The sequence below is a fragment of the Lolium perenne genome, chromosome 5 (assembly GCF_019359855.2).
Source record: "Lolium perenne isolate Kyuss_39 chromosome 5, Kyuss_2.0, whole genome shotgun sequence".
Classification (NCBI taxonomy): domain Eukaryota; kingdom Viridiplantae; phylum Streptophyta; class Magnoliopsida; order Poales; family Poaceae; genus Lolium; species Lolium perenne.
This window is the reverse complement of record NC_067248.2, coordinates 110,462,765-110,487,063: the sequence shown is the minus strand read 5'-3', so window position 1 is coordinate 110,487,063 and position 24,299 is coordinate 110,462,765. Positions and strand designations below refer to the sequence as shown.

Here is a 24,299-nt window from a genome sequence, read left to right as displayed (position 1 = left end):
GTAGCAAGTTTTCCCTCAGAAAGAAACCAAGGTTTAATCGAACCAGGAGGAGCCAAGAAGCACGTTGAAGGTTGATGGTCGCGAAATGTGATGCGGCGCAACACCAGGGATTCCGGCGCCAACGCGGAACCTGCACAACACAACCAAAGTACTTTGCCCCAACGAAACAGTGAGGTTGTCAATCTCACCGGCTTGCTGTAACAAAGGATTAAACGTATCGAGTGGAAGATGTTTGCAAAGAAAACAGTAAACACAATTGCAGTAGATTGTATGCTATGTAAAGAATAGGACCGGGGTCCACAGTTCACTAGAGGTGTCTCTCCCATAAGATAAAAGCATGTTGGGTGAACAAATTACAGTCGGGCAATTGACAAATAGAGAAAGGCATAACAATGCATATACATGATATGATAAATATAGTGAGATTTAATTGGGCATTACGACAAAGTACATAGACCGCCATCCAACCGCATCTATGCCTAAAAAGTCCACCTTCGAGGTTATCATCCGAACCCCCTCCGGTATTAAGTTGCAAAGCAACAGACAATTGCATTAAGTATGGTGCGTAATGTAATCAATAACTACATCCTTAGACATAGCATCAATGTTTTATCCCTAGTGGCAACAGCACATCCACAACCTTAGAACTTTCTGTCACTGTCCCAGATTCAATGGAGGCATGAACCCACTATCGAGCATAAATACTCCCTCTTGGAGTTAAGAGTAAAAACTTGGCCAGAGCCTCTACTAATAACGGAGAGCATGCAAGATCATAAACAACACATGAACAATAGATTGATAATCACCATAATCATAGTACTCTCTATCCATCGGATCCCGACAAACACAACATATAGAATTACATATAGATGATCTTGATCATGTTAGGCAGCTCACAAGATCCAACAATTAAGCACAACAAGGAGAAGACGACCATCTAGCTACTGCTATGGACCCATGGTCCAGGGGTGGACTACTCACTCATCACTCCGGAGGCGACCATGGCGGTGTAGAGTCCTCCGGGAGATGAATCCCCTCTCCGGCAGGGTGCCGGAGGCGATCTCCAGAATGCCCCGTGATGGGCTTCGCGGCGGCGGCGTCTCTGTTAGGTTTTCGGTTTCGTGGCTCTCGATGCTGGGGTTTCGCGACGGAAGCTTTAAGTAGGCGGAGGGTCAACGCGGGGGCCACACGAGGGGCCCGGGGGATAGGTCGGCGCGGCCGGGGCACAGGCCGCGCCGGCCACCCCCTGGCCTCCTCGTGGCCCCACTTCGTTAGGTCTTCGGTCTTACGGAAGCTTCGAGCAAAAATAGGACCCTGGGCGAAAGTTTCGTCCAATTCCGAGAATATTTCTTTACTAGGATTTCTGAAACCAAAAACAGCAGAAAACAGCAACTGGCTCTTCGGCATCTTGTTAATAGGTTAGTTCCAGAAAATGCATAAATATGACATATAATGTGCATAAAACATGTAGGTATCATCAATAAAGTAGCATGGAACATAAGAAATTATCGATACGTTGGAGACGTATCAGCCGGACATTGTCCCGGTTTTGTACCGGAACCCGGATTATCCGGGGGGGGGGGGCGGATTATCCGGCCCCTACTTAGGCCGGAATATCCGGCCCCCGGAAGCCCCAACGGCTGGATTTTGGGGAGGGGTATTTATACCCCTCTTCTTCTTCCTTCCTCCTTTGCTCAATCATTGCAAGAAATATCTGCCAAGCTTCACCACCATTAGAGCCACCTCAAGAACACAAGATTTGCAAGATCTCCTTCCTCCCCCAACCAAAGCTCTTGATCTTTGGAGATTCGAAGGAGAAGCCACCGATCTACATCCTCACCGAAGTGATTTACATTTCCCCCTCATTTGTTTGAGGGCCCCCTTGCTTTAAGAAAAGGCTGACATCACCCCATTGTACATGCCCTAATAATCCTCTGGCACTAAAGGTTTGTTTGATTCAAAGGAATTGTGTAGGATTTTGGGAGGATTTGGATCCATAGGAATTTTTTCTCCAAATGTTGTTTGATTCACAGGATTGCAATCCTTTAAAATTTCTACAGAAGATTCATTTGCGCTATGTTTTAAAATTTCCTTCACTCCAACCTCCTTTTACAATTCTTTTGGTTTTTCTATGCAATAGTTTCTATTCCGATGATCGTGGATTTAAAATCATGTAGTTTCCTAATCCTAGGATTAGAAAGGACATGCCATTACAATCATATGTTTTTCTTTTCTTTTTCTATGTTCTAAAAATGTTGCGAATCAAACTAACCTACTTATTATAAGTTTAGAGAATTTAGACATATTTTAGACTATATTTTACCTAAATCTGGAACCAGTATTTACTATTTAGAGCAGTAGGGAGTAGTAAACTCCACTAACAAAGCTCGTGGCCTGTTTATTTAAACGAAAAGCAGATCGGTTAATTAGTGTGATATCCGTGAGATCAAGCGGCAGCGGCACAAGAAGAGATTACTAGCACAACGTCACAAGAAAACCTTTTGCCGCTTAAGCCGGGGTGAGGAGAGCAATGATGGAATGCCGTTGCCCGCTAAAGCTGCAACGGCAGCTTTGCTTCCCGCTTTTTCTGTAGACTTATTGATCAGCACGCCACGAAAGCATACGCTTGGCGCACCCCGCGTCCCGCACCCCGATGCCACGCCACACTGGTGCTTGATTTATCGACGTGATTTGCCCAAAAGCAAAAGGTAATTCAGCAAAAAGGTGCTGCAGCGACGTGATTGTGGATAGGATGCTGCTACTACAATTCGAATTGTCAAGCTTCACGTCGTTAAGGACATTCAAAAATCCGAACTGATATAAAAAATTAGTATAATCTACTTATACATTTCAATTTTTTTAGAAACACAATATAAATTTAGACGTTTACATTTCACGTATACACCCACCTCTATGAACGCACATACGCGCACTCTACCCCTATGAGCACCTACGTTTATACACTTCAATACTTTAACCTACATGTGACTGAAAGATAGGTCAACACATGTAAAGATTCAGAGAGACGGGCTCAAAAGAACTTATACGTGGACCTGTGATTCAGAGGTATGGCTCACAAGGCCTATACTAAACACCAAGGGGCAATGAGTTGCAAGCCAATGTAACTAAAAGACCAATCTAATGAAAAAGACTAATATACTTCAACACTTTTCTTCTTATGAGGCTCCTGCCAGAAATAATATATCACTAAAATTTGTATTGAAAAAATCACAATGCCAATCTTTATGTCAAGTAACTCATAGATTACCAGTCAAATTGTTGATGCAAACTTAATCATAAATAGAAGAGGAAGGATTTGTTACTCTCGGAGGAGCAAGTGCAGAACAAATTATTCACTGTTTAAACAACTGCAAATCAGCACCATAATCTCACACATTGGTGGGAACTTGGCGATGCAACCTGTAGCGATAGCAAATAGCACCACATAAACTCCCCACACAGCTCACACACCTACATAATATGCTCACTCCTCCCAGACGCCAACCCAAAAGCCAAGAGCCACAGCGACCGCGACCGCGCCCAATGCCGACCACGAGCACGTCGCCGGCGGCGGCGCACCGACGCCGGAGCCGCCGCCACCGCCCACCTCCTCCGCGCCAGCCTTGGTGCTGCTCCTTCGGCCTCGATCCCCTCTCCTCCACCTGCCGGAGCCCCGTCCCCGCGCCGCCGCGAGCCAAGCCGGCCGCCACCGCCCCGCTCTCCCGCCGCATACGCTCCCCCGGCCGCGTCTCCCCAATCGACGAACCGTACACCGACGCCGCCTCGACGTGCCCTTCCGCGCGGCTGTCGTCTGTCAGCGAGTACCCGCTGCCTCCCCTGCCCCCGCCGCCCCCGCCGCCGGCGCCGGAGAGGCCAAAGGGCACTCTGCGGCTCAGGCTGGTGGCCAAGGGATTGATCCTGGAGGTGGACGAGGTGGAGAGGGTGCGTAGAGAGAGTAAGGTGGTCGACAGAGTTCTTCGGGGAGGAGGTGGCGGCAGCTGCGGCGAGGTGGCGGTGGAAGGAAAGGTGGAGGTGTGGGCGGTCAGGGAGGTTGTGGAGATGATGCTGCAAGAAGACGACGAGGTCAACGCGATGAGGCGCCTCGCGCGCGGCGGCGTGGAGCGGGCCATTAGCCTGCTGGAGGTGAGCTCTCTGATGCCATTAACGCGCGCGTCTGGTAGTTGATTGTCCATCAAGTGCCCATACTTATCATAACTCTTCTGCTAATTGATTGTTAGTTATTTCTTTTCATGATCGAGCAGTTGATTATTAGTTATATCTTGTCCATGAAGTTGGAGTACCCAAGCTTAGGATGGATTAAGCATTGATTCGTGCGAGAACTTTGCACCTGTACTCTTGATTGTAGTTATATTAGCTTGGGGTGTGCTCCGGTGTCCCCCCCCTGGCGAACGACGTTCAGATGGGATACCCGTTCGAGACGGTGGGGCCGTATTAGTGGCGTATAATTATACTCCACGTCATATTCCACATAGATGATCGGATGCCACGTAGATATTGTACGTATGTTTGGTGATGACGGTTTCCACCGGCCCCACGGCATTAGAATCGGAGTTGGACCCGAAAACTACGTCGATCACGTGGATTTGATGCCGGCGATAGGCGGTGGTTACGGGGAAATAATTTGAATCCTTGCGTGTGCGCCATTGCTAGTTCTCCTTAGGGTTTGGAAGGCTCTGTCCATCGGGAGGGAGACGGCAGGGAGGACGACGTTGGGACGGCAAGGCCTAGCGCAGGGCGGTTTCGTTCCGAGAGCTGAGCCGGCGAAGCCGTGCATCGTGGAGGCGGGAGGCGGATCCGGCGACGAGGAGGCTGGCCAAGGTCGGACGTGGAGGCGGGAGGCGGATCCGGCGACGAGGAGGCTGGCCAAGGTCGGACGTGGAGGCGGGAGGCGGATCCGGCGACGAGGAGGCTGGCCAAGGTCGGACGTGGAGGCGGGAGGCGGATCCGGCGACGAGGAGGCTGGCCAAGGATCGCACGCGGGTTGTTCCTGCTGCTACATTGTTGGTTGCTGGTAGGTAATTGATTTTTAAAACTAATTGCATGTTCATGATTTGGTTGATGTTAGGGTTTGGGTTTGGAGCTCTTTTTTTCAGATGTACTTATTTTGTTGTTACTTTGGACAGGCGATGGACGTTTCAGATTTGAGTGCAAGTTCAATGGAGTACGAGAGCGGAAATACAGATGAAGAGGAATTCAATATTTCGTCTGGCAACGATAATGCACCTCCTGAAGATGAACAAACATCTGGAGACGATGATGTCGACGAAAGTGTGAGTGAAACGGAAATACTAGTTATATTTAGCAGTTGTATGTAATTTGTTAAATACTGATAGTGCTTTTTTTGTTAATAGATGGATGCAGATGGTGTTGATCTAGAAGATGATAATGTAGAGGTAGAAGAAGATGTTGACACTCATAATGTGAGTTTGTAGTAATAAATTTCCGATTGCATAAAAATATGTAATTGATGTTCACATGGTTTAAAATGCATTAGATTCAGAGTGATGTTCTGGACGAGCCAACTGATGACGAGAGATTGGACTCAGGTTTTGTTGACGAGGTATGCATATTTTTTTATTAGGTCATATGTATGTTTAATTAAATTTTAATAATTGAACAATGCATTTTATGTCGTCGTGACATGATCGTTAATATTTATTGTTTGCTCAGGTATTAGTTGGCGATAATTCTTCTTACGACTATTACGGTGATTCAGACTTGGAGACTATAGAAGAACCTGTTAGAAGAAGACATGTAAGTATTCTGAATTTATTCGTTTTATGAATCGCGGACATTGCGTTAAAAAATATTTATGTTTTGAATGTTATAAAATTGTGCATGCAGGTGAAATCTGTTGGTAAGAAAAAGAATGGATCAGAGGATGAAGATGAGAGTGATACAGAAGAAAAGAGAAAGTTTTACTGGGAGGTAATGGAGATGACATTTGTGTCTGAGGCAGCTGCTTATACTTTTTATAATGGATATGCTCGACAAGAGGGATTCAGTGTAAGAAAGTTCAAGTTCAAAAAGAGTAAGGGTGCTAACAAAATAGTTCGCAGAAGGCGTTTTGTGTGTTCACGGGAAGGAAAACGTAACAGCAAGTTTCTGACTATGGACAACCGCACCCGTAGGTTGAGACCTTTGTCACGTTGCAATTGTAAAGCGGAGTTGGATGTGAAGCTTGATAGAGGTACGGGGCTTTGGCGTGTTGCAAAATTTGTTTACAAGCATAGTCATAAGTGTGCAGAACCGACGGAGAGCCCATTTTTATGGTCACATCGGAGGATAAAAGATTTCCAGAAAGCGGAGATATTAGCATTGGCAGCAGCTGGGGTTAGGAAGCATGTGATCATGGATACCTTCCTCAGCAAGTATGGTCGGTACACCACTGTTGGGTTTACGAGGAAGGACTTGTACAACATGTGCTGCAGGGAGAAGAGAAAGTTACTTGCAGGTGGTGATGCTACCTCAGCCATTGCCATGATGGAGAACCGGAGGAAGAAGTGTGCTGATTTTTTTTTTGAGTACGACGTTGATAGTAAAGGTCGTTTGAAAAGCTTGTTCTGGTGTGATGCTCAGTCCAGGCAGGATTACAATGATTATGGAGACGTACTCGTGTTTGACAGCACATATAAGATGAACCGATATGGTATGCCATTTGTTCCGTTTGTTGGAATTAACAATCACCGGAGGACGACAGTTTTTGCGTGTGCCATCTTATCAGATGAGAAGGAACGCACATATGTATGGCTACTGAAGACTTTTTTGAAAGCTATGTTGCAGCAGAAACCCAAGTCAATAATCACCGATGCCGATAGTGCGATGATTAGAGCTATTCGAAGTGTGTTTCCGGAGCAGTCGCACCGTATTTGTTCATGGCACATTGAAAAGAACATGGCTCGGCACCTAAGTTTCAAGTCGTTGAGTGAGTTTCGGGCTCTGTTGTATTACACGACCACACCGGATATATTCGAGGAAAGATGGCACGCTTTTATCCAGAAATGGCAGACGGAGAAAACACAAACTTGGCTGAAAAGAATGTACAAGAAGAGGAGATTATGGGCAGCGGCGTACCTATACGAGGGTTCTGGCTTGGTATGAAAAGCAATCAGCGAAGTGAAAGTCTTAACTCATGTCTTCACCTACACCTAGACTACGGTATGACACTAGTGGATTTGATTTTGCACTACGAGAATGCTATAGTGCGCATTCGAGAGACGGAGGCAAAAGATAGCGCATCGGTTCACGGACATCACACATTACCAGTAACCAATTTGAGGAGAATTGAGAGAGCTGCTGCAAAGGTATTCACTCCGGCAAACTTTTATATATTGCAGCAAGAGATATATAAAATAGAAGGCATTGAGGTTATAGATCAGTACAAGGGAACAGAAGGTGAGATGCAGTTTGTTGTTGCTTGGAAAAAGAGAAAGCATGCAAAGTTTTATGTTGATTATAAACCGGCCAACTCGGATAAATTTGTAGAGTGCAGCTGTCGAAGGATGATCCGGAGGGGACTTCCTTGCAAGCATATTCTCCATGTACTTGATGTGCTGGATTTGGATGAAATACCGGGTTGTTTAGTTCTGCTCCGATTCTCTAAACAAGCTAGGGGTGGCTTGCCAGCGAGGCGCACGAGCGATCTGTATGGTTGGGGTTTTCCCGTAGCGGAGGAGCGACAAAGATTTACGGAGCTGAACGTGTTACAAGCTGAAGCATTGCAAGTTGCATACAAAGATCCAGTGTTATTCGAGCGGACCAAGGCATTTTATGCTGACATTATTTCAAAGAAGATGGAGTATGATAATGTACCCAACCGTGCCACAAACTCGCTTAATACTAATGTTAATGAATTGGGTGATCCTGCTCAAGTTGCTGCTCGAGGTGCGCCTAAGAAACGAAAGCGTAGAGATGATGGAGAAGGACCCGTGACAAAGAATGGAAGGCCATTATCGTATGACGAGCAGGGTAGGGGGATTCGATGTAGCAGATGCAAAAAGGGTGGACACACCAAACGTAGCTTGAAATGTGAGCTGAATCCTAGGTGAGTATTAATTTTTGTTTGCGATCAATTATTTATGCATCCTTGTATATTATAGTTATTTACTTTATCATCTGGTTTTGTGAATTGCAGGCATGTTGCGCATATGTTTGTAGGTCAGGAAGATGAATGACTTATTTTGAAAGGGTGCGTTTTAAAGGATGAACTTCGCACGATATTATGAAGCTTGAGTTGGCATGCCGATATGTAGTCATCAATCATTATGCTATATGAACCTCAGAGATAGAACATGTAGTACATTATGAAGCTTGAGTTGGAATGGTGACATGGTTTTTTTTAGTTTTCTTTACTAAAGTGTACTTGGTTCAGTTACACAAATCTCAGAGATAGAACATGTAGTACATTTATTACATCAACATAGTGGCATGCTTCACTCCCAACTTGCAGAAATCTCTTGTATGGCCTTCATCTTCTTCTGGTTTCTGTCTCTAATATTGAAGAGATCTGCAACGTAATACTCGAGCTTCTTCTTGTCCTCCTTTAGAGTGGCAATCTGCAGCTCTGCCTTCTCCCTCATAACCTTCTCAAGTTCAGCAGCAGATTTTGCAACCATTCCTTCTTGGTCAGTACTCAGGCTACCAAGCTGTTTATGCAGTTCAAGGTTTTTCTTTTCCAGCTCCCTCTTCTCAAGCACTAGCTGGTAATTGGCAGTAGCATACTCTACATTACCAGAGATTCTGGTTTCCTTCTCCTCCTCAAATGAATGCCACAACTGGAGCAATGCACGTTTCAGAGATTGTGGCCACTCCTGATCCACCCAAAATACTGTCTCACAAATATTGTCCTGAAATTTTTTTTTATTCCAAAAATTAGTACAAGTGTTGATGAAACAATGTGGCTCAAAACTGTGGTGCTAAATATGACACAAGGTTTTGTATTGGTACATCCATCCACAACACAAGAACTGTCACAACATTTGATCACTGCACAAAGAATTTGTAAATGCAGAAGGATGTTCCTACCTTGCATCCACAGCCCAAGAACCTCCGGCCCGTGTTCGTCCCGTCGAATGCCACATACTTGTGGCACGGCAAGTGGTGGTGGCAGCGCTCCGGCCCAGCATGAACACCGGCGTAATCCGGGTCATACATGGTCTCTGGGACCTTAATGAGAAGATAAAATACAACGAATTCGAATCAAATGGTTTAAATCAAGCAAATTCCCAAATTGAACCAAACCCTAACCCTAGCTCCACACGTACCCGACACATTGGGCTCAGATCGGCCCCATTGGCGAACTCAGAGAGCAGACTGTCTTGGCTGCTGCTCTCTCCGTCGTTCCAGGACGGCATGTCGGCGGCGGCGGTCGCGCGGCCGGCGGCGGACGTTCGACGGCGGCGGACGTGCGACGGCGGCGGACGTGCGACGGCGGCGGACGTGCGGCAGCGGCGGACGTGCGGCAGCGGCGGACGTGCGACGGCGGCGGACGTGCGACGGCGGCGGACGTGCGACGGCGGCGGACGTGCGACGGCGGCGGCTGAGGCGGACGGGAGAAGGGGAGAGAAAGAATAAATCGTTACAAGGCAGGGGCCGGCTGGGTCGTTTTGAAAGGTGGCGTTTTTTTGAAACCCCCTAGCCGCACGCATGTTGTGGTGGGTTTTGTAATTTTCTCCATACGAAATGTTGGTACATGGGCTTGGTTTACACAGCACATAAGGATTACAAGAGATGAGATTTATAAGATGAACCTTGTAGCCGAGTTTTAGCAAGTTGAAACACATCGCGGCAAGGTGATAACTGGCTCACAAGACAGCGGAGAGTAAGTGTGTTCATGCTGTTCTTTAAAGCAACGTAAAGTACATGACTGATCCAGTCCTACACGCACAGTTCAATCTAAAACCATTGTGATTTTAATATGTGACCGACAGCATAAGATCTCGACTTAAATATAGCTTAAGGGTGCTGCAAATAACCCTGACGACAGGCAGGTAAGTGACATCGTAGTTTGAACAAGAAGGAATAGATGTAGACAATAGATAGATGAATACTTAAAATCACACAAGCACAGTAGTTGCCAATCGTACTTAACTGTCATACATATAGAATTACAGGAGATTCACACAAGCTGGGAAACCTTCTACGGGACTAAAACCCAACCTATGCTCACTGCTGGTTTATCTACTTTGTAAATCTCTTGGAGATCCGGACAACCTTTGTTTTCACCGTGTCTAAGAGATTTGAAGTTGCTAAAACTATCTGTGCGTTAATGAGGTTCCTTGATCCGTCTATCATCTCCTGCAAACAAAAGGCATGGGTTATTAATTTTATGTAGCATGGAACAAAGGTTTTTTTTCAGCATGTAGAAACCAGTACCTGTGATATTTCTTTAGTCCATTTATCTCCATCCCAATGTTCCATGCATTGAAGAACAAATAAGCCACATGAATTGCTGCAACAATAATTGATTACATTGACTTAGTTCAGAAGTAGTATTGTAATATGTATTTATTTGTAGTTTGCATGTACTGACCCATCTTTTTGCTGCGGCATATTGTATGATTTTATATCCCAAGTTTTCACATCAGGGAAAAATCCAGATGTAGAATTGTTGTACTCTAGGATGTCAGCAGATATTTGTTCTCTCTATACAAATATAGATAATTAGATGTTTGAGTGCGCATTAAATTTGAAGACAATATGTAGTACAAGAAACAGTACCAGAGCCCTGACAGTGTCTATTGTCACACTTAATGGAAATAATGAGTCAAGAACTTGGAATTCTTCCTTCGGTATGTGCATGATCACGGTAATCCAGTGATTGTTCATAATGTTAACTGGAAAATATGCCTGTGTGACAGGAAAAAATTGTCATTGCAATGTAAATTAGTATTCGTACTAAAGTTTGTCATATTGATGGAATACTTTACCTTCTGCCGCCTAAAATATTCGTCCACCACTCGTTGAATGGTTCCAGTTCTTATAGCTAAGTCATCATCGTTCTTCTTACTTTTTTTAGTTTTCTGGCCTTTGCGATGTTGTTCTAGCAGGAATGATGACCTCCACGCTGCACATAAGTACCGATCATCCCCAACACGAAGAGACAAATCTCCAATGTAAGCATCGATAACCTGAAAAACAAATGTTTGGTGTAGCAAACACGTAAACATACATGTGCATAATTCAAACATCAAAAGTATGTGCATACTTGAGTCATCAGCTATGTACTTACATCATCTGTACACCATTTATGGTCTAGAACCACTTTAAGCCTCTGTGATGTCAATGTGACGCCAATATCATTTTTGTAGACACATTTTTTCCCATTTTCCTCAGTCTTGCAGCACAGTTGAACAAAAAGCTGTGCTGCTGCAATGTGTTCCGCTGTTAACGCAGTAGAGTCTTGCGGAATTTCGACATCATTGGTTGACGGAGTAGCTGTACAAACAAAATGCATTGTGGTTAGTATGATATTACTAATCAAAAAGTTAACAAATAAATTACCATTGCGTACCTTTTGCGGGAGTTGGTTTTTTCCGAGGTTGACGTTTTGTTCGATTCTCAACGATATAAGGATACTGCAGTTTAAGAGGGATCTTTCGCTTCCTCTTTCCATTTACATCTTCATTCTTCCCGGTTGCACTATTGACGCTTTTTGAACCTTCTGATGCAGCGTCTTTATGTTCGTCCTCTTTGTTCATTTTAATGAGCGCAGGTTCAAATATATTTGATGGCACCTCCGATGAAGAGGCCTCCTTAAAATCTTCAGCCGGTTGCCAAGGATTGTCTGGCGTGCCATCCCCTAGAAAGTCACACTTGGTCCTTGCAGGTGTGATGTAATCCTCTTCTTTATGGGCCTCTTTGGACACCTACGCAAAGGAAACATAGATGAACATGACGCAGGTCAAATATCCAAAGTATTACACAGATTCTATATTGTTTGGACTAGATTGTATATTGAAACGATAGTGGAAGCATGTTAGTCTCAATTATTTGTTGTAAAACTAACCTTGTCACCATCTTCGTTACGTACTGACACACTCCGGGTGTCACTATTTTTGTCGTAAACAAATTCTTTCCGTTCAGGTACTTCGCAGCCTTCGTAATAATCGTACTGATCTGACATATATATTGGTTCCTTGTATGCCTTGTACTTAACACCTGATTTGTTTAGTAATTTCACAACATCCTGCAACAAGAATATAAATTTTGTCATGTCAATAATAATTAAATACAGGGTGAACTTTGTCGTTGAGAAATATATCGGCCAATTCACCTTCGCGCATATCTCTGGTAGTTCTTCCATTATCTCCCTCTTCAAATCCTGCATCAACCTCTTCATGGTGCTTTCCATCTTTATTTCCCACGACGGGCCTGCTGGTTTTCTCGAGCTACTTGCCTTCCCATTGCTCCTTCCAGTGCCCTTTCCATTGCTCCTTCCACTACCCGGTTTTTTAATTTCCGCACCCATGTTCGCAGACTTTCGCCTATATTCCTCTGTGATGCAATCTTCAATCTAAAATTCGCAATTTCAATATGTAAGTACGATTTTTCATAGTAGATAGTTACATTTTAAACAAATATATGAAATGGCCGTGTCGCTATGGTTACCTTAAGGATACCCTTGCCCCGGCCATTATCTTGATCATAGCTATCTCTCAAGGCTACAGCAGCTTCTGTCCAGTTGATCATAAGTGGGCGTGAAGAGATGCGAGAATATAGTGCTATCTCATCAATAGGTTGCACTTTCTCCCAATACAAGTACTACATGAAAAAATATAAAGGACAATTAGTATATGTTGCAATAAATTAAAACGAAAACATTAAAGGACATGTACCTCTAAAATTGCGACATTGCCTTTCGGCCACTGCCTAACATATATTCCTCTCCGGCAAGGGCTGATCTGGTTCATGACATATGCAAGCGTGAATTGGTTCCAATTCAAGTCGTGTAACTTGTACATTGTTTCCACAAATGCATAGAACGGCTTGTAAACCGTAACTGTCGAAGTAGGAGCTAGAACAGTCCCTATAAGAATTAAGACAGCTCTTCGAAGGAAGTCATCATTTGTGGCTTTAGATGTAATGATTTCATCAATCATATCTTTCATGACTAAATTGCCAGTTTTTTTACTAAGAAATCTAGTAGGTATGTTTGTTTTCCATTCTTCTCCTTCCTCTTCTAAAATATCAGCAGAGGACAAGCCTTGATCCTCTAATCCTAGCAAGCATTCCACATCCTCATTTGTTGCCGATATTTCACCCACCCTAGGTTCAATGATGAACCTACCCTTTTCCTCGTCATAAACCTGCATCATGTATTTCACCAATAGTGGCCGTATCTTTCTGGATGGAATTTGGATCATGCAACGGCCAACAGCACAAGTGCATAATTTGTCTCGTTGGTCGTCCGTCATTGCTGCTACGACTTTCTGCCACCTAATGATGTCACAAAAAATCTCCCCGTCTGGGTCTTGCATCCTGTGTAGACCAATTGTGAACAGCATTAAATTAATAATAGGTACGAAATAAAATTGTACAACTGCATCACATGAAACTAATACACTATACCCTCGGGTTTAATTACGTAATAACAGATTTGAACATCATGTGACAGCAGATTCAAACTTCACGTGATAACAGATTTGAACTTCTTGTCATATCATATATGAACTTCCTGTGAAAACACATCTGTACTTCGTCTGCTAACATGTACTAGTTAGTGTGTACGTGCAACGCACGTCTTGCCATACAACACGTCTATTAATAGTACTTTTTTTGTATGAGTTGCCTTTTCTATACTTTTTTATTCTATATCTTATGTAAATCCTAAATTTCGGTCTCCTAAATATGGCCATATTTTCTTAGTAAAATCAAGCTTTATTTCCTGCATCATGTAATTTCAATACACATAACCCATGATGAACCTATATGAATCACGTATATGCAGACATCTCTAAGACCATACAATCACATTCAAACATATAGATCATTTATTGGAATATTTAGAGTGAATAACATAATTGTAAGATGAATAATGCAAAAAATAACGTGCCTACAAGAAAAACAACATCTATCTTGCAGTCTCTTATGTCTTCTATACTATGAAGATGATAAAAGAACAAAGAGAAAAGTTACGAAAACCCGCAAAATGGAATATGCGAGAGGGAATCATCTAAAACTATAGGAAAAAATTAACGGAATATATGGACCCATGTTATATAAATCAACTTGGCTACAAAAAATTCAATAAGTGTTATCGAATCTGCAGCGGTCAATCCAAATAGAAATGAAAAAAAAAATCTTCCATCAGGTTGAATATGAGACCAAGTAACCTAAAGCTTTCTTTGATCTAGTTCATACAACAGATTACACTAAAAAGTTCTCTTTCCAGCTTTATATGTTTCAAGTTGCAAGCGCACCTTCACTCGTTCAGATTTGTGAGACATCAAACTGTTCAGATACACATACAAGTCTAGTTTAATATGTTAGGGAAAATTGGTTATTTACCCAGAAGTTCATCGGCCTTGGATCATATACCCAAAGTTGATGGTCCCTTGGTAAAATACCCATTACAAGGAGGAGATCTTCTTTTGATTTACCCAAAAGGGGTTTTCTGTAACTAGACATAACTAGACAGACACGATTCAAGAAAAGACTACATGCCCCTCAATTCTAATCGTGTGTGTGTGTGCTGCTGGCCAGTCGTTGTAGCCCAGCCAAACGCTTCGGATTGTGTTGTCGCATGTACTGGGCAAAGCAAGCCGCCAAACACGCATGCTGTGCCAAGCTCTGCTGCCATGGCCGGCATTGAGCCGCGCCGCCACATGCGTGTGTAAATCTCCGCGGTCCGCGCTGCTCGCCGCATTGCTTCCTCGCACCCGCTCGCCATGGCTGTGCATCAACAACGCCCACGTTGCAGAGGCACGAGCCCACGGCGACCCCGTTGTCCCCTCCGTTTTAGGCGCCCCCATACAGGCACGCCCAGGTCGCCGTTCAGAGACATCCAATTATCATTAGAAGGGACGTGCGTATTTGACAAGGACTATCTATACCGCATGTGCTGAGGAAATTAGGGTTGAGGGAGGAGGATGCGACCGTGAGAGAGAGTATGGTCGCGTCACAGATGATGGTGGCGGCGGCATACCTGCGTTTGTCGAGGCAGAGACGGTGGCCGCCCTAGATACGACGATGTCCGCGGCAGAGACGACCGCAGCAGACACACACGGTGGCCGCGGGAGAGATCTTGATGTCGATGCACTGACGACGGTGGCCGCCACAGAGATGTGCGTCCCAGGGTCGGTGATGTGCGTGGTGCCGGACGGTGGTTCACCTCGGCGGCGGCGGACGGTGGTTCAGGTGGGGGGCGGCGGACGTGGGTTCAGGTGGGGGGCGGCGGACGTGGGAAGATGGAGGTTGATAACTAGGTCAACGAGTCCACGACCGGCACTAATTCTACCCGATCACCCCGCACTACTCGCACGTAATGTACGTGTCAACGCATTCATGAATCATTAAATGGGCCGAAAGCCCATTAAGTTGTCCCAACTCATAATAATGCAATTGAAGTCCCATATTTGTAATTATTATTTTCAATGCAAAGTTTCAAATTGCATTCTGGTTTTTACAAATAATAATTTCCAAATTTTAATTCATGCACATTACATCTATGTCTGTAAACTAAGATCTCTCGACACATCTACACCATGGGGCAACCATGGTGCCAACTCCAAAAATTCAAAACCCCTAACAAACAAGGTTTAACATCATAAGGTGGTCAAGTGTGCCAAATCTTGCCCCATTCCATGGTGGTTTGCTTAGTTTTTGGCGATTCCCCCCTCTTTTCGTCCGAAAACCCCTCTCTCGACACATCTACACCATGGGGCAACCATGGTGCCAACTCCAAAAATTCAAAACCCCTAACAAACAAGGTTTAACATCATAAGGTGGTCAAGTGTGCCAAATCTTGCCCCATTCCATGGTGGTTTGCTTAGTTTTTGGCGATTCCCCCCTCTTTTCGTCCGAAAACCCCTCTCTCGACACATCTACACCATGGGGCAACCATGGTGCCAACTCCAAAATATCAAAACCCCTAACAATCAAGGTTTAACATCACAAGGTGGTCAAGTGTGCCAAATCTTGCCCCATTCCATGGTGGTTTGCTTAGTTTTTGGCGATTCCCCCCTCTTTTCGTCCGAAAACCCCTCTCTCGACACATCTACACCATGGGGCAACCATGGTGCCAACTCCAAAATATCAAAACCCCTAACAAACAAGGTTTAACATCACAAGGTGGTCAAGTGTGCCAAATCTTGCCCCATTCCATGGTGGTTTGCTTAGTTTTTGGCGATTGCCCCCTCTTTTCGTCCGAAAACCCCTCTCGACACATCTACACCATGGGGCAACCATGGTGCCAACTCCAAAAATTCAAAACCCCTAACAAACAAGGTTTAACATCACAAGGTGGTCAAGTGTGCCAAATCTTGCCCCATTCCATGGTGGTTTGCTTAGTTTTTGGCGATTCCCCCCTCTTTTCGTCCGAAAACCCCTCTCTCGACACATCTACACCATGGGGCAACCATGGTGCCAACTCCAAAAATTCAAAACCCCTAACAATCAAGGTTTAACATCACAAGGTGGTCAAGTGTGCCAAATCTTGCCCCATTCCATGGTGGTTTGCTTAGTTTTTGGCGATTCCCCCCTCTTTTCGTCCGAAAACCCCTCTCTCGACACATCTACACCATGGGGCAACCATGGTGCCAACTCCAAAAATTCAAAACCCCTAACAAACAAGGTTTAACATCATAAGGTGGTCAAGTGTGCCAAATCTTGCCCCATTCCATGGTGGTTTGCTTAGTTTTTGGCGATTCCCCCCTCTTTTCCACCGAAATACCCTCGCTCGACACATCTACACCATGGGGCAACCATGGTGCCAACTCCAAAAATTCAAAACCCCTAACAAACAAGGTTTAACATAATAAGGTGGTCAAGTGTGCCAAATCTTGCCCCATTCCATGGTGGTTTGCTTAGTTTTTGGCGATTCCCCCCTCTTTTCGTCCGAAAACCCCTCTCTCGACACATCTACACCATGGGGCAACCATGGTGCCAACTCCAAAAATTCAAAACCCCTAACAAACAAGGTTTAACATCACAAGGTGGTCAAGTGTGCCAAATCTTGCCCCATTCCATGGTGGTTTGCTTAGTTTTTGGCGATTCCCCCCTCTTTTCGTCCGAAAACCCCTCTCTCGACACATCTACACCATGGGGCAACCATGGTGCCAACTCCAAAATATCAAAACCCCTAACAATCAAGGTTTAACATCACAAGGTGGTCAAGTGTGCCAAATCTTGCCCCATTCCATGGTGGTTTGCTTAGTTTTTGGCGATTCCCCCCTCTTTTCGTCCGAAAACCCCTCTCTCGACACATCTACACCATGGGGCAACCATGGTGCCAACTCCAAAATATCAAAACCCCTAACAATCAAGGTTTAACATCACAAGGTGGTCAAGTGTGCCAAATCTTGCCCCATTCCATGGTGGTTTGCTTAGTTTTTGGCGATTCCCCCCTCTTTTCGTCCGAAAACCCCTCTCTCGACACATCTACACCATGGGGCAACCATGGTGCCAACTCCAAAAATTCAAAACCCCTAACAAACAAGGTTTAACATCATAAGGTGGTCAAGTGTGCCAAATCTTGCCCCATTCCATGGTGGTTTGCTTAGTTTTTGGCGATTCCCCCCTCTTTTCGTCCGAAAACCCCTCTCTCGACACATCTACACCATGGGGCAACCATGGTGCCAACTCCAAAAATTCAAAACCCCTAACAAACAAGGTTTAACATCACAAGGTGGTCAAGTGTGCCAAATCTTGCCCCATTCCATGGTGGTTTGCTTAGTTTTTGGCGATTCCCCCCTCTTTTCGTCCGAAAACCCCTCTCTCGACACATCTACACCATGGGGCAACCATGGTGCCAACTCCAAAAATTCAAAACCCCTAACAAACAAGGTTTAACATCATAAGGTGGTCAAGTGTGCCAAATCTTGCCCCATTCCATGGTGGTTTGCTTAGTTTTTGGCTATTCGCCGCTCTTCCGTCCGAAAACCCCTCTCTCGACACATCTACACCATGGGGCAACCATGGTGCCAACTCCAAAAATTCAAAACCCCTAACAAACAAGGTTTAACATCACAAGGTGGTCAAGTGTGCCAAATCTTGCCCCATTCCATGGTGGTTTGCTTAGTTTTTGGCGATTGCCCCCTCTTTTCGTCCGAAAACCCCTCTCTCGACACATCTACACCATGGGGCAACCATGGTGCCAACTCCAAAAATTCAAAACCCCTAACAAACAAGGTTTAACATCATAAGGTGGTCAAGTGTGCCAAATCTTGCCCCATTCCATGGTGGTTTGCTTAGTTTTTGGCGATTCCCCCCTCTTTTCGTCCGAAAACCCCTCTCTCGACACATCTACACCATGGGGCAACCATGGTGCCAACTCCAAAATATCAAAACCCCTAACAAACAAGGTGTCACATCACAAGGTGGTCAAGTGTGCCAAATCTTGCCCCATTCCATGGTGGTTTGCTTACTTTTTGGCGATTGCCCCCTCTTTTCGTCCGAAAACCCCTCTCTCGAAACACTACCCTTTGCTCTACTATATTTACATTCAAGGACTGTTGCTGATCTGCTCTAATATTTCCATGATTTGTTCCTGATTTGCTGTAATATTTCTATGTTTTCTTGTAATATTTAACTTGTTTTATATTGAAATTTGCATTAGTCCTAATGTGCTAGCATATAATTAAATTCAAAGCCATGTTACATAACCATCTATATGCAAATTTGTCACTACTATTACAGTAGGATTCAGCAAACGCCCTCATAATGTTAAAGAAAGACATGCATTTTTTTGTTTGCATTGATGGATTACAATTGTTTTGTTCATGTTTAAAACTTCTTCTAAACTGGACCTGTGCTTTCATTCACAAATTAATGAAACATGAAACCACCATCATTCCAAATGAAACATAGAGGTAAGCATCATCAGCTACATAATAATTCAACACACAACTTAGATCCACACAGATTCAGTAATTAAGACCATCACTATAATAGATGGTCTGAATACTTAGTTCAAAAGCAAACCAAACATTGTTCAAGACAACACAAACCAGTAGTTCCAACATCATAAACAAACACCAAATCTACAGACCAAGCACCATCCACCAGAAGTAGGCATCATGCATCCTCATTAGCAAGCACCATGAGAAGCCCTTGATGCTCTGCCCTTATCTGCTTGGAGGTGCCACTACGGGCTAGCTCCTCGCAGTGCTGCCTGAGGCTACCAAGCTCTCCATCCCTGGGCTTCACCTTGTGCCATGGACAGAAGTACCTCCCCCTCTTCTTGAAAGGGAGGACCCCATCATCCAGCTTCTTCAGCAGCTTGGTCCAGAAGGATCCAATGTTCCTGCTGTCCACGGACTCGCTTGAATCCTGAGAGTCATACTGCACACCAACAATTTGTACAAGTTAAGATTACAGAAACATAGCAAACATAAAGAAATACATGCAATGCTACACAACAAATTGTATAGCTCACCTCCAGGGAGCCATCTGAATCCTCCAGCTGCTCATATGGAGCAGGGAAAGGTGGAGCAGCCACTCCTGGAGCAGGCACTACTGGAGCATGCACTGCTGGAGCAGGCAGAGGATCTTCCTCCTCCTGGATTGGAGGAGGGACAGCTACTTCCTCCTCCTGGATTGGAGGAGCGACAGGTTCTAGCTCCTGGATTGGAGGAGGCACAGGCTCCTCCTCCTCGCGCTTCCGCTTCCTCGACCCTTCACCAGCCTGCATACAAATAAGATAAGTCAGCACAGTAATCACCAATATGAAAAGAACATCCAAATACTATGCATGGCAAATAGATCATCTTAATTATTCTTTCATTATATCTTATGTATACACCAAACTACCTGATCATGCATATAAGGGAATTATATTTATAGTTACATTATGCTAGCACCTAAATCATCATGCAAAGTTATCATTCACAAGAGAATTATATTGTCTGCTCTGTTAAGCAATGCATCAGAACTACCTGATCATGCAAACTTACATTATACTCCAAACTACATGATCATGCAAAGTTATCATTGACAAGCGAATTATATTGTCTGCTCTGTTAAGCAATGCATCACAACTGCAATAAGTCAACAAGCTTCATTTTGCTAATTGGTAGTGCCCCATCATTGCTAAAATTTCCCTTGTCAAATAAGAAAGGAAGAACAAAATTCATTTTGTTGTTATTGGTAGTGGCCCATCAGTGCTAAAATTTGCTACAGAGTAGCATCACTTTGTCAATGATAACTTTGCAAACATGTATGCTCATACAAGCAAGTTATCTATCACTAATTTTTCTAATTTCAAGCTATTTGTACCAGGCAACATATGAATATCAAGCTTTAAAATGTAGTTAATGATATCTTAATCTAGATAGGAGTTGACAAAGGATTGAATACATCAATTTAATATTTCTGTCTCAATAATTGTGACTCTACTAAAATTTAAGTTAATTCTTATGTCACCAAATGTTACTTGTAACCCACATTGCAACTCATAACTAGCATAAATCAGGAAACAAATCAACAATTCTGGTATTTTTCTCACTTACAACCCATATTGCAATTCATATCCGGCATCAATCACGAATCAATACAACGGCCTAGTTTATTTATTGCATTCACAAACCAATATAAACCTACAAAAATCTCTGTTCCAACAAAAATTCGATCATAGGTACCAACTATTTCTTTGTTACATATTAACCGGCATAGCAAGATATCTCTATTCCTATTCATACTGTTAGCAGCAAAAGAACTACGCCCAAGATCCATCGATGTCCAGCAATTAAAAAACATACAAAATCATTCGTTCTTCCTAGGTCTTTTTCATCTCCAAGCCACTCCCCCCATGCATCTGTGCACGCATGCTAGCCTCGTAGACCCTCTTAATCGAAAGCAAAAAAGAAGGGACAGAGAACTTACCTCCATCTGCATGTCCGCCTGCACCTCACTGACGTCGCCGGCAGCCGGCGCAGCCACCAGATCCGCCACCGTCTTCACCGCCGCGGAGGATGAAGCCTCCTCCACAAGATCCGCGGCCACCTTGACGGTTGCGGCAGCATCACCGCATGCGATGCTGGATTCGCCCGCATCCAGATCGGCCGTTGCCGCCACCACCGTGCCGACGACCACCGACCCGATGACGGAGGACTCCACGGCGGAGGTCCTCGCAGCGACCGCCGACCCTCCAGCACCGCTTTCCCCTCCAACCGCCTGCGACGACGGATCAAGTTCCACCACCGCCACCGTCTTCACATCGTCCGCGGCAGCTCCCCCTGCTTCCATCGCGTACGGATCTACTGGATCGCCGACGATCCAATACCTAAACTACCGGCGGGCGGAGTGAGGGAGAGGGAGGCGGGTTTTTTGGCGGAGTGAGCGAGAGGGAGAAGATGGGGAACGGGGGGAAATGGCAGCGGGCGTGCCAGACGGAAGCCTTTTATATTCCCCGACGATTGCGCTCCCTAGCCACGTCTGACTACACGTCACCGACGCCTCCTCTTCCTTGCCACGTTGCTGGCCACGTCGCAAACCGTATACGTACAGAATACCGTACAAATGCATCCGCGCGCCCCGCTATACACAACGCCGAAGGGGTATCGGGTAATCTTGACCGTCAATGTGTTTTTCACCCCAACGTCGTTCGCCAGGGGGGGGACACCGGAGCACAGGCGATATTAGCTTATGAAATGCCTGGCCACATCGCAACTAAATTGGTAGGATAGACAGTGCTGGTTCCGACTCTTCGATGTGCTTGTCTACCTCCTAGTAGGGAGTCGCGACCTTCGCTGTTATATGACAGTAGTTCAAATCCTGCACTTTTTGTGGCATCTAACAAGGATCAAAGTGATGTATCTGCTGCTCATAGTCATAGATGTCTTAGTGCAATCATAGTATCGCAGCACCAATCATGCTGCTCAAGTGCTCTTGATGTATTTTGGAGATACATCCATAACTCCATATGATCTTCAAGGGGGCTAATAAATGCACAACATTCGCGAACATAGACTAAAATTACTCTAAGGTCTAGTTTCGTACGTAGAAATACATGTTACTCATTAGCTTTACTGCTTCCAAATTCTTTTTTACCTTGCTCTTAACATGTTCTTATTTATGCCTGAATGAATTTCTCAGGTATCCTTCGCACTTATATTTGACAGAGGAATTAACAGCTGTCTAAAATATCTCGAGGCTGTCCCATGGAATGAACCAGAAGAGGAGAAAATTAAGAGCTTGCTTTCTCAGCATTCTTCCAATGAAGCAGCTTCACGAGATTTGCTAGCAAGGTTACAGCCACAAAACTCCACCTCATCTTCGGAGCTGGTATTTGAACTCATAGAGTGCATCACAAAGGGGACCAACAATAATGCTCGCAAGGAGCTACGAACTCTTGTCGATAGTATCTTATCCAGGACTCCCATCCACGTAAAGCGTGATAAGGAGCTGGACAAGACAAGTGTTTACCGTATTTGCCATTCTTGCCTGAACTGTCTGGTGGAATTATTTGAAGAAGCCTCTGACCTGAGCCCTACTGACCAAACAACCATTTCTGTTGGAAAAGGACCACTTGAGAAAATATACAAGCAAGTTGAGGACCTCAACTGGCTGTTGCAGATTCTAATAGACAGGCAGATGGGAGAGGAATTTGTCGATTTATGGGCCAACCAGAAGACCCTTGCTGCTATGCACAAACGGGTGTCACCAATGGTACGCTACGAGCTCAGCCGTATCTCTGCCACAGTTTTTATTGCCATGGGGAGTGGGAAGCTTCACTGTACCGGGGAGAAAAGGCTCGGCATGTTTCAGGCCTGGTTTGGACCAATGCTGGTTGATTTCGGTTGGCTGAGGAGATGTCCCAAGGGTCTCAACATGACGATGCTGGAGGAAGGAATTGGGCAGTCGCTATTGACACTCGCACTGATGCAGCAGCAGACATTGTTCATGGATTGGTTTGAGGCTTTTGGTCGACAAGGACGCGAATGTCCAAACCTTATGAGTTCCTTCCAGACCTGGTGGCGACGATCTTTCGTGAGACCACTAGTTAGTAGCTGAGTGGGGTCTAGTTTATTTGTGCAATACACCGCATAGGGAGTAAATCTTTCATCATCTATAGAAATCGCCTAAGTTTCATGCACACTTACCGTTTGTGTTCGATATTTTCATAACGTTGGTATATATGTATGTATAGCTCATGAGAGAGATTCCTGTTGAAGCCTCTGCTGGGATGTAACAAAAACATATTCTTTGTCTGTTTCATATTCTATGTAAGGTATCTGCTGCGGTTTGTTAGGAAAGTTGGTCCATGTAGCCATGTTTATTCTTCATGAAATGAGTGCTGTTAGTACACGTTCATTAATATTATACCTCAAGTGTGTTTAAAGCTTGTGGTCCACTTGTGTGAGAATTCTTAAACATGAATATAAAGGAGAATTGGAGCTTGCTGTCTTGTAATAATGTCTTCATAATGTGTTGTGCATTGTATGACCGAAATGTCGGTACTCGTCTCTATGTACCTTGTTAATGCTTGTTTTATGTGCTTGGCTGTTCTCTCGACCGTCGTCAAACAAGGTGTTACGTTACCATGTATCTGATCTTCGTGTTTTGCTTTCACTTCTGAATATTGTGGCATGAACAATAATTTGAGACAGGGTGTAAGTTAGACAATGCTCAAGTGCATGCCAGGCAAGAGTGGTTTGCAAAAACCAGAGAATCACAGACACATCTTTAGTTGCATATTACTGTTAAATCAATGTGCATCTGGTAGAAGTTATGTACTTTTAATTCCCCCAGCCTGGTTTTTTATAGTACTTTGTTCATGCATCAGATGCTTAATTACGCATAAATGGAGTTAATTGGATAGCATAAAAGCAGTTCATACACTGGGAATTCTTTAAGGTTTTGGCCAGGTGGCTGCCATAAGGAGCCATTCAGTTCCAGTGGGTGAGGTTGTCAGTACACTGAAGTTAGTTATATGTATTGGTTAGAATGTCAGGGTCATAAGGAAGAAACCAAGAGTCCAACCACTCCTGACATGGTCTCTTGGCGGCATTTGTTGCTACTAATGTGGCCACCGAGATTCTTACTCTCTGAAATCTGAGCTCAGAGTTGATCCTGTGAAGAATACTTTGATTGTGATGTCTGGGTGTTTGAGGTAGCAAACT

At 44.5% G+C, this 24,299-nt stretch overlaps 4 protein-coding genes across 4 annotated transcripts; 2 read left to right on the top strand and 2 right to left on the bottom strand.

Annotated features, from left to right (window-relative positions):
• Positions 1-3,481: 3,481 nt before the first annotated feature.
• Positions 3,482-23,432, top strand: LOC127299627 (BTB/POZ domain-containing protein At2g13690). Its single transcript, XM_051329620.1, has 2 exons — positions 3,482-4,143; positions 22,273-23,432. Exons 1-2 carry the CDS (start codon positions 3,544-3,546, stop codon positions 23,188-23,190), a joined length of 1,518 nt encoding a protein of 505 aa, XP_051185580.1. The 5' UTR covers positions 3,482-3,543; the 3' UTR covers positions 23,191-23,432.
• Positions 5,148-7,122, top strand: LOC139831166 (protein FAR1-RELATED SEQUENCE 5-like). Its single transcript, XM_071820526.1, has 5 exons — positions 5,148-5,291; positions 5,373-5,441; positions 5,516-5,581; positions 5,692-5,775; positions 5,866-7,122. The coding sequence occupies exons 1-5, from the start codon at positions 5,148-5,150 to the stop codon at positions 7,120-7,122; spliced, it is 1,620 nt and encodes a 539-aa protein (XP_071676627.1).
• LOC127299630 (uncharacterized) lies at positions 8,357-9,379 on the bottom strand. The gene is made up of 3 exons (XM_051329624.2): positions 9,285-9,379; positions 9,046-9,186; positions 8,357-8,867 (listed from the first exon to the last, which is right to left on the bottom strand). The coding sequence occupies exons 1-3, from the start codon at positions 9,372-9,374 to the stop codon at positions 8,454-8,456; spliced, it is 645 nt and encodes a 214-aa protein (XP_051185584.2). The 5' UTR covers positions 9,375-9,379; the 3' UTR covers positions 8,357-8,453.
• On the bottom strand, positions 10,095-13,475 carry LOC127299626 (uncharacterized). The gene is made up of 11 exons (XM_051329619.2): positions 12,858-13,475; positions 12,631-12,783; positions 12,296-12,535; positions 12,029-12,208; positions 11,534-11,888; positions 11,252-11,457; positions 10,950-11,150; positions 10,741-10,869; positions 10,553-10,665; positions 10,396-10,471; positions 10,095-10,317 (listed from the first exon to the last, which is right to left on the bottom strand). Exons 1-11 carry the CDS (start codon positions 13,434-13,436, stop codon positions 10,201-10,203), a joined length of 2,349 nt encoding a protein of 782 aa, XP_051185579.1. The 5' UTR covers positions 13,437-13,475; the 3' UTR covers positions 10,095-10,200.
• Positions 23,433-24,299: the final 867 nt, after the last annotated feature.

Coding starts and splice junctions, on each gene's coding strand:
- LOC127299627 (XM_051329620.1), top strand. CDS start 3,544: ATGCCGACCACGAGCACGTCGCCGGCGGCGGCGCACCGACGCCGGAGC. Junction 4,144..22,272: donor GGGCCATTAGCCTGCTGGAG/GTGAGCTCTCTG, acceptor TGAATTTCTCAG/GTATCCTTCGCACTTATATT.
- LOC139831166 (XM_071820526.1), top strand. CDS start 5,148: ATGGACGTTTCAGATTTGAGTGCAAGTTCAATGGAGTACGAGAGCGGA. Junction 5,292..5,372: donor ACGATGATGTCGACGAAAGT/GTGAGTGAAACG, acceptor TTTTGTTAATAG/ATGGATGCAGATGGTGTTGA. Junction 5,442..5,515: donor AAGATGTTGACACTCATAAT/GTGAGTTTGTAG, acceptor AAAATGCATTAG/ATTCAGAGTGATGTTCTGGA.
- LOC127299630 (XM_051329624.2), bottom strand. CDS start 9,374: ATGCCGTCCTGGAACGACGGAGAGAGCAGCAGCCAAGACAGTCTGCTC. Junction 9,187..9,284: donor ATCTGAGCCCAATGTGTCGG/GTACGTGTGGAG, acceptor CTTCTCATTAAG/GTCCCAGAGACCATGTATGA. Junction 8,868..9,045: donor TCTTGGGCTGTGGATGCAAG/GTAGGAACATCC, acceptor AAAAAATTTCAG/GACAATATTTGTGAGACAGT.
- LOC127299626 (XM_051329619.2), bottom strand. CDS start 13,436: ATGACGGACGACCAACGAGACAAATTATGCACTTGTGCTGTTGGCCGT. Junction 10,666..10,740: donor TAGACACTGTCAGGGCTCTG/GTACTGTTTCTT, acceptor ATATTTGTATAG/AGAGAACAAATATCTGCTGA. Junction 10,318..10,395: donor GGACTAAAGAAATATCACAG/GTACTGGTTTCT, acceptor TTTTGTTTGCAG/GAGATGATAGACGGATCAAG.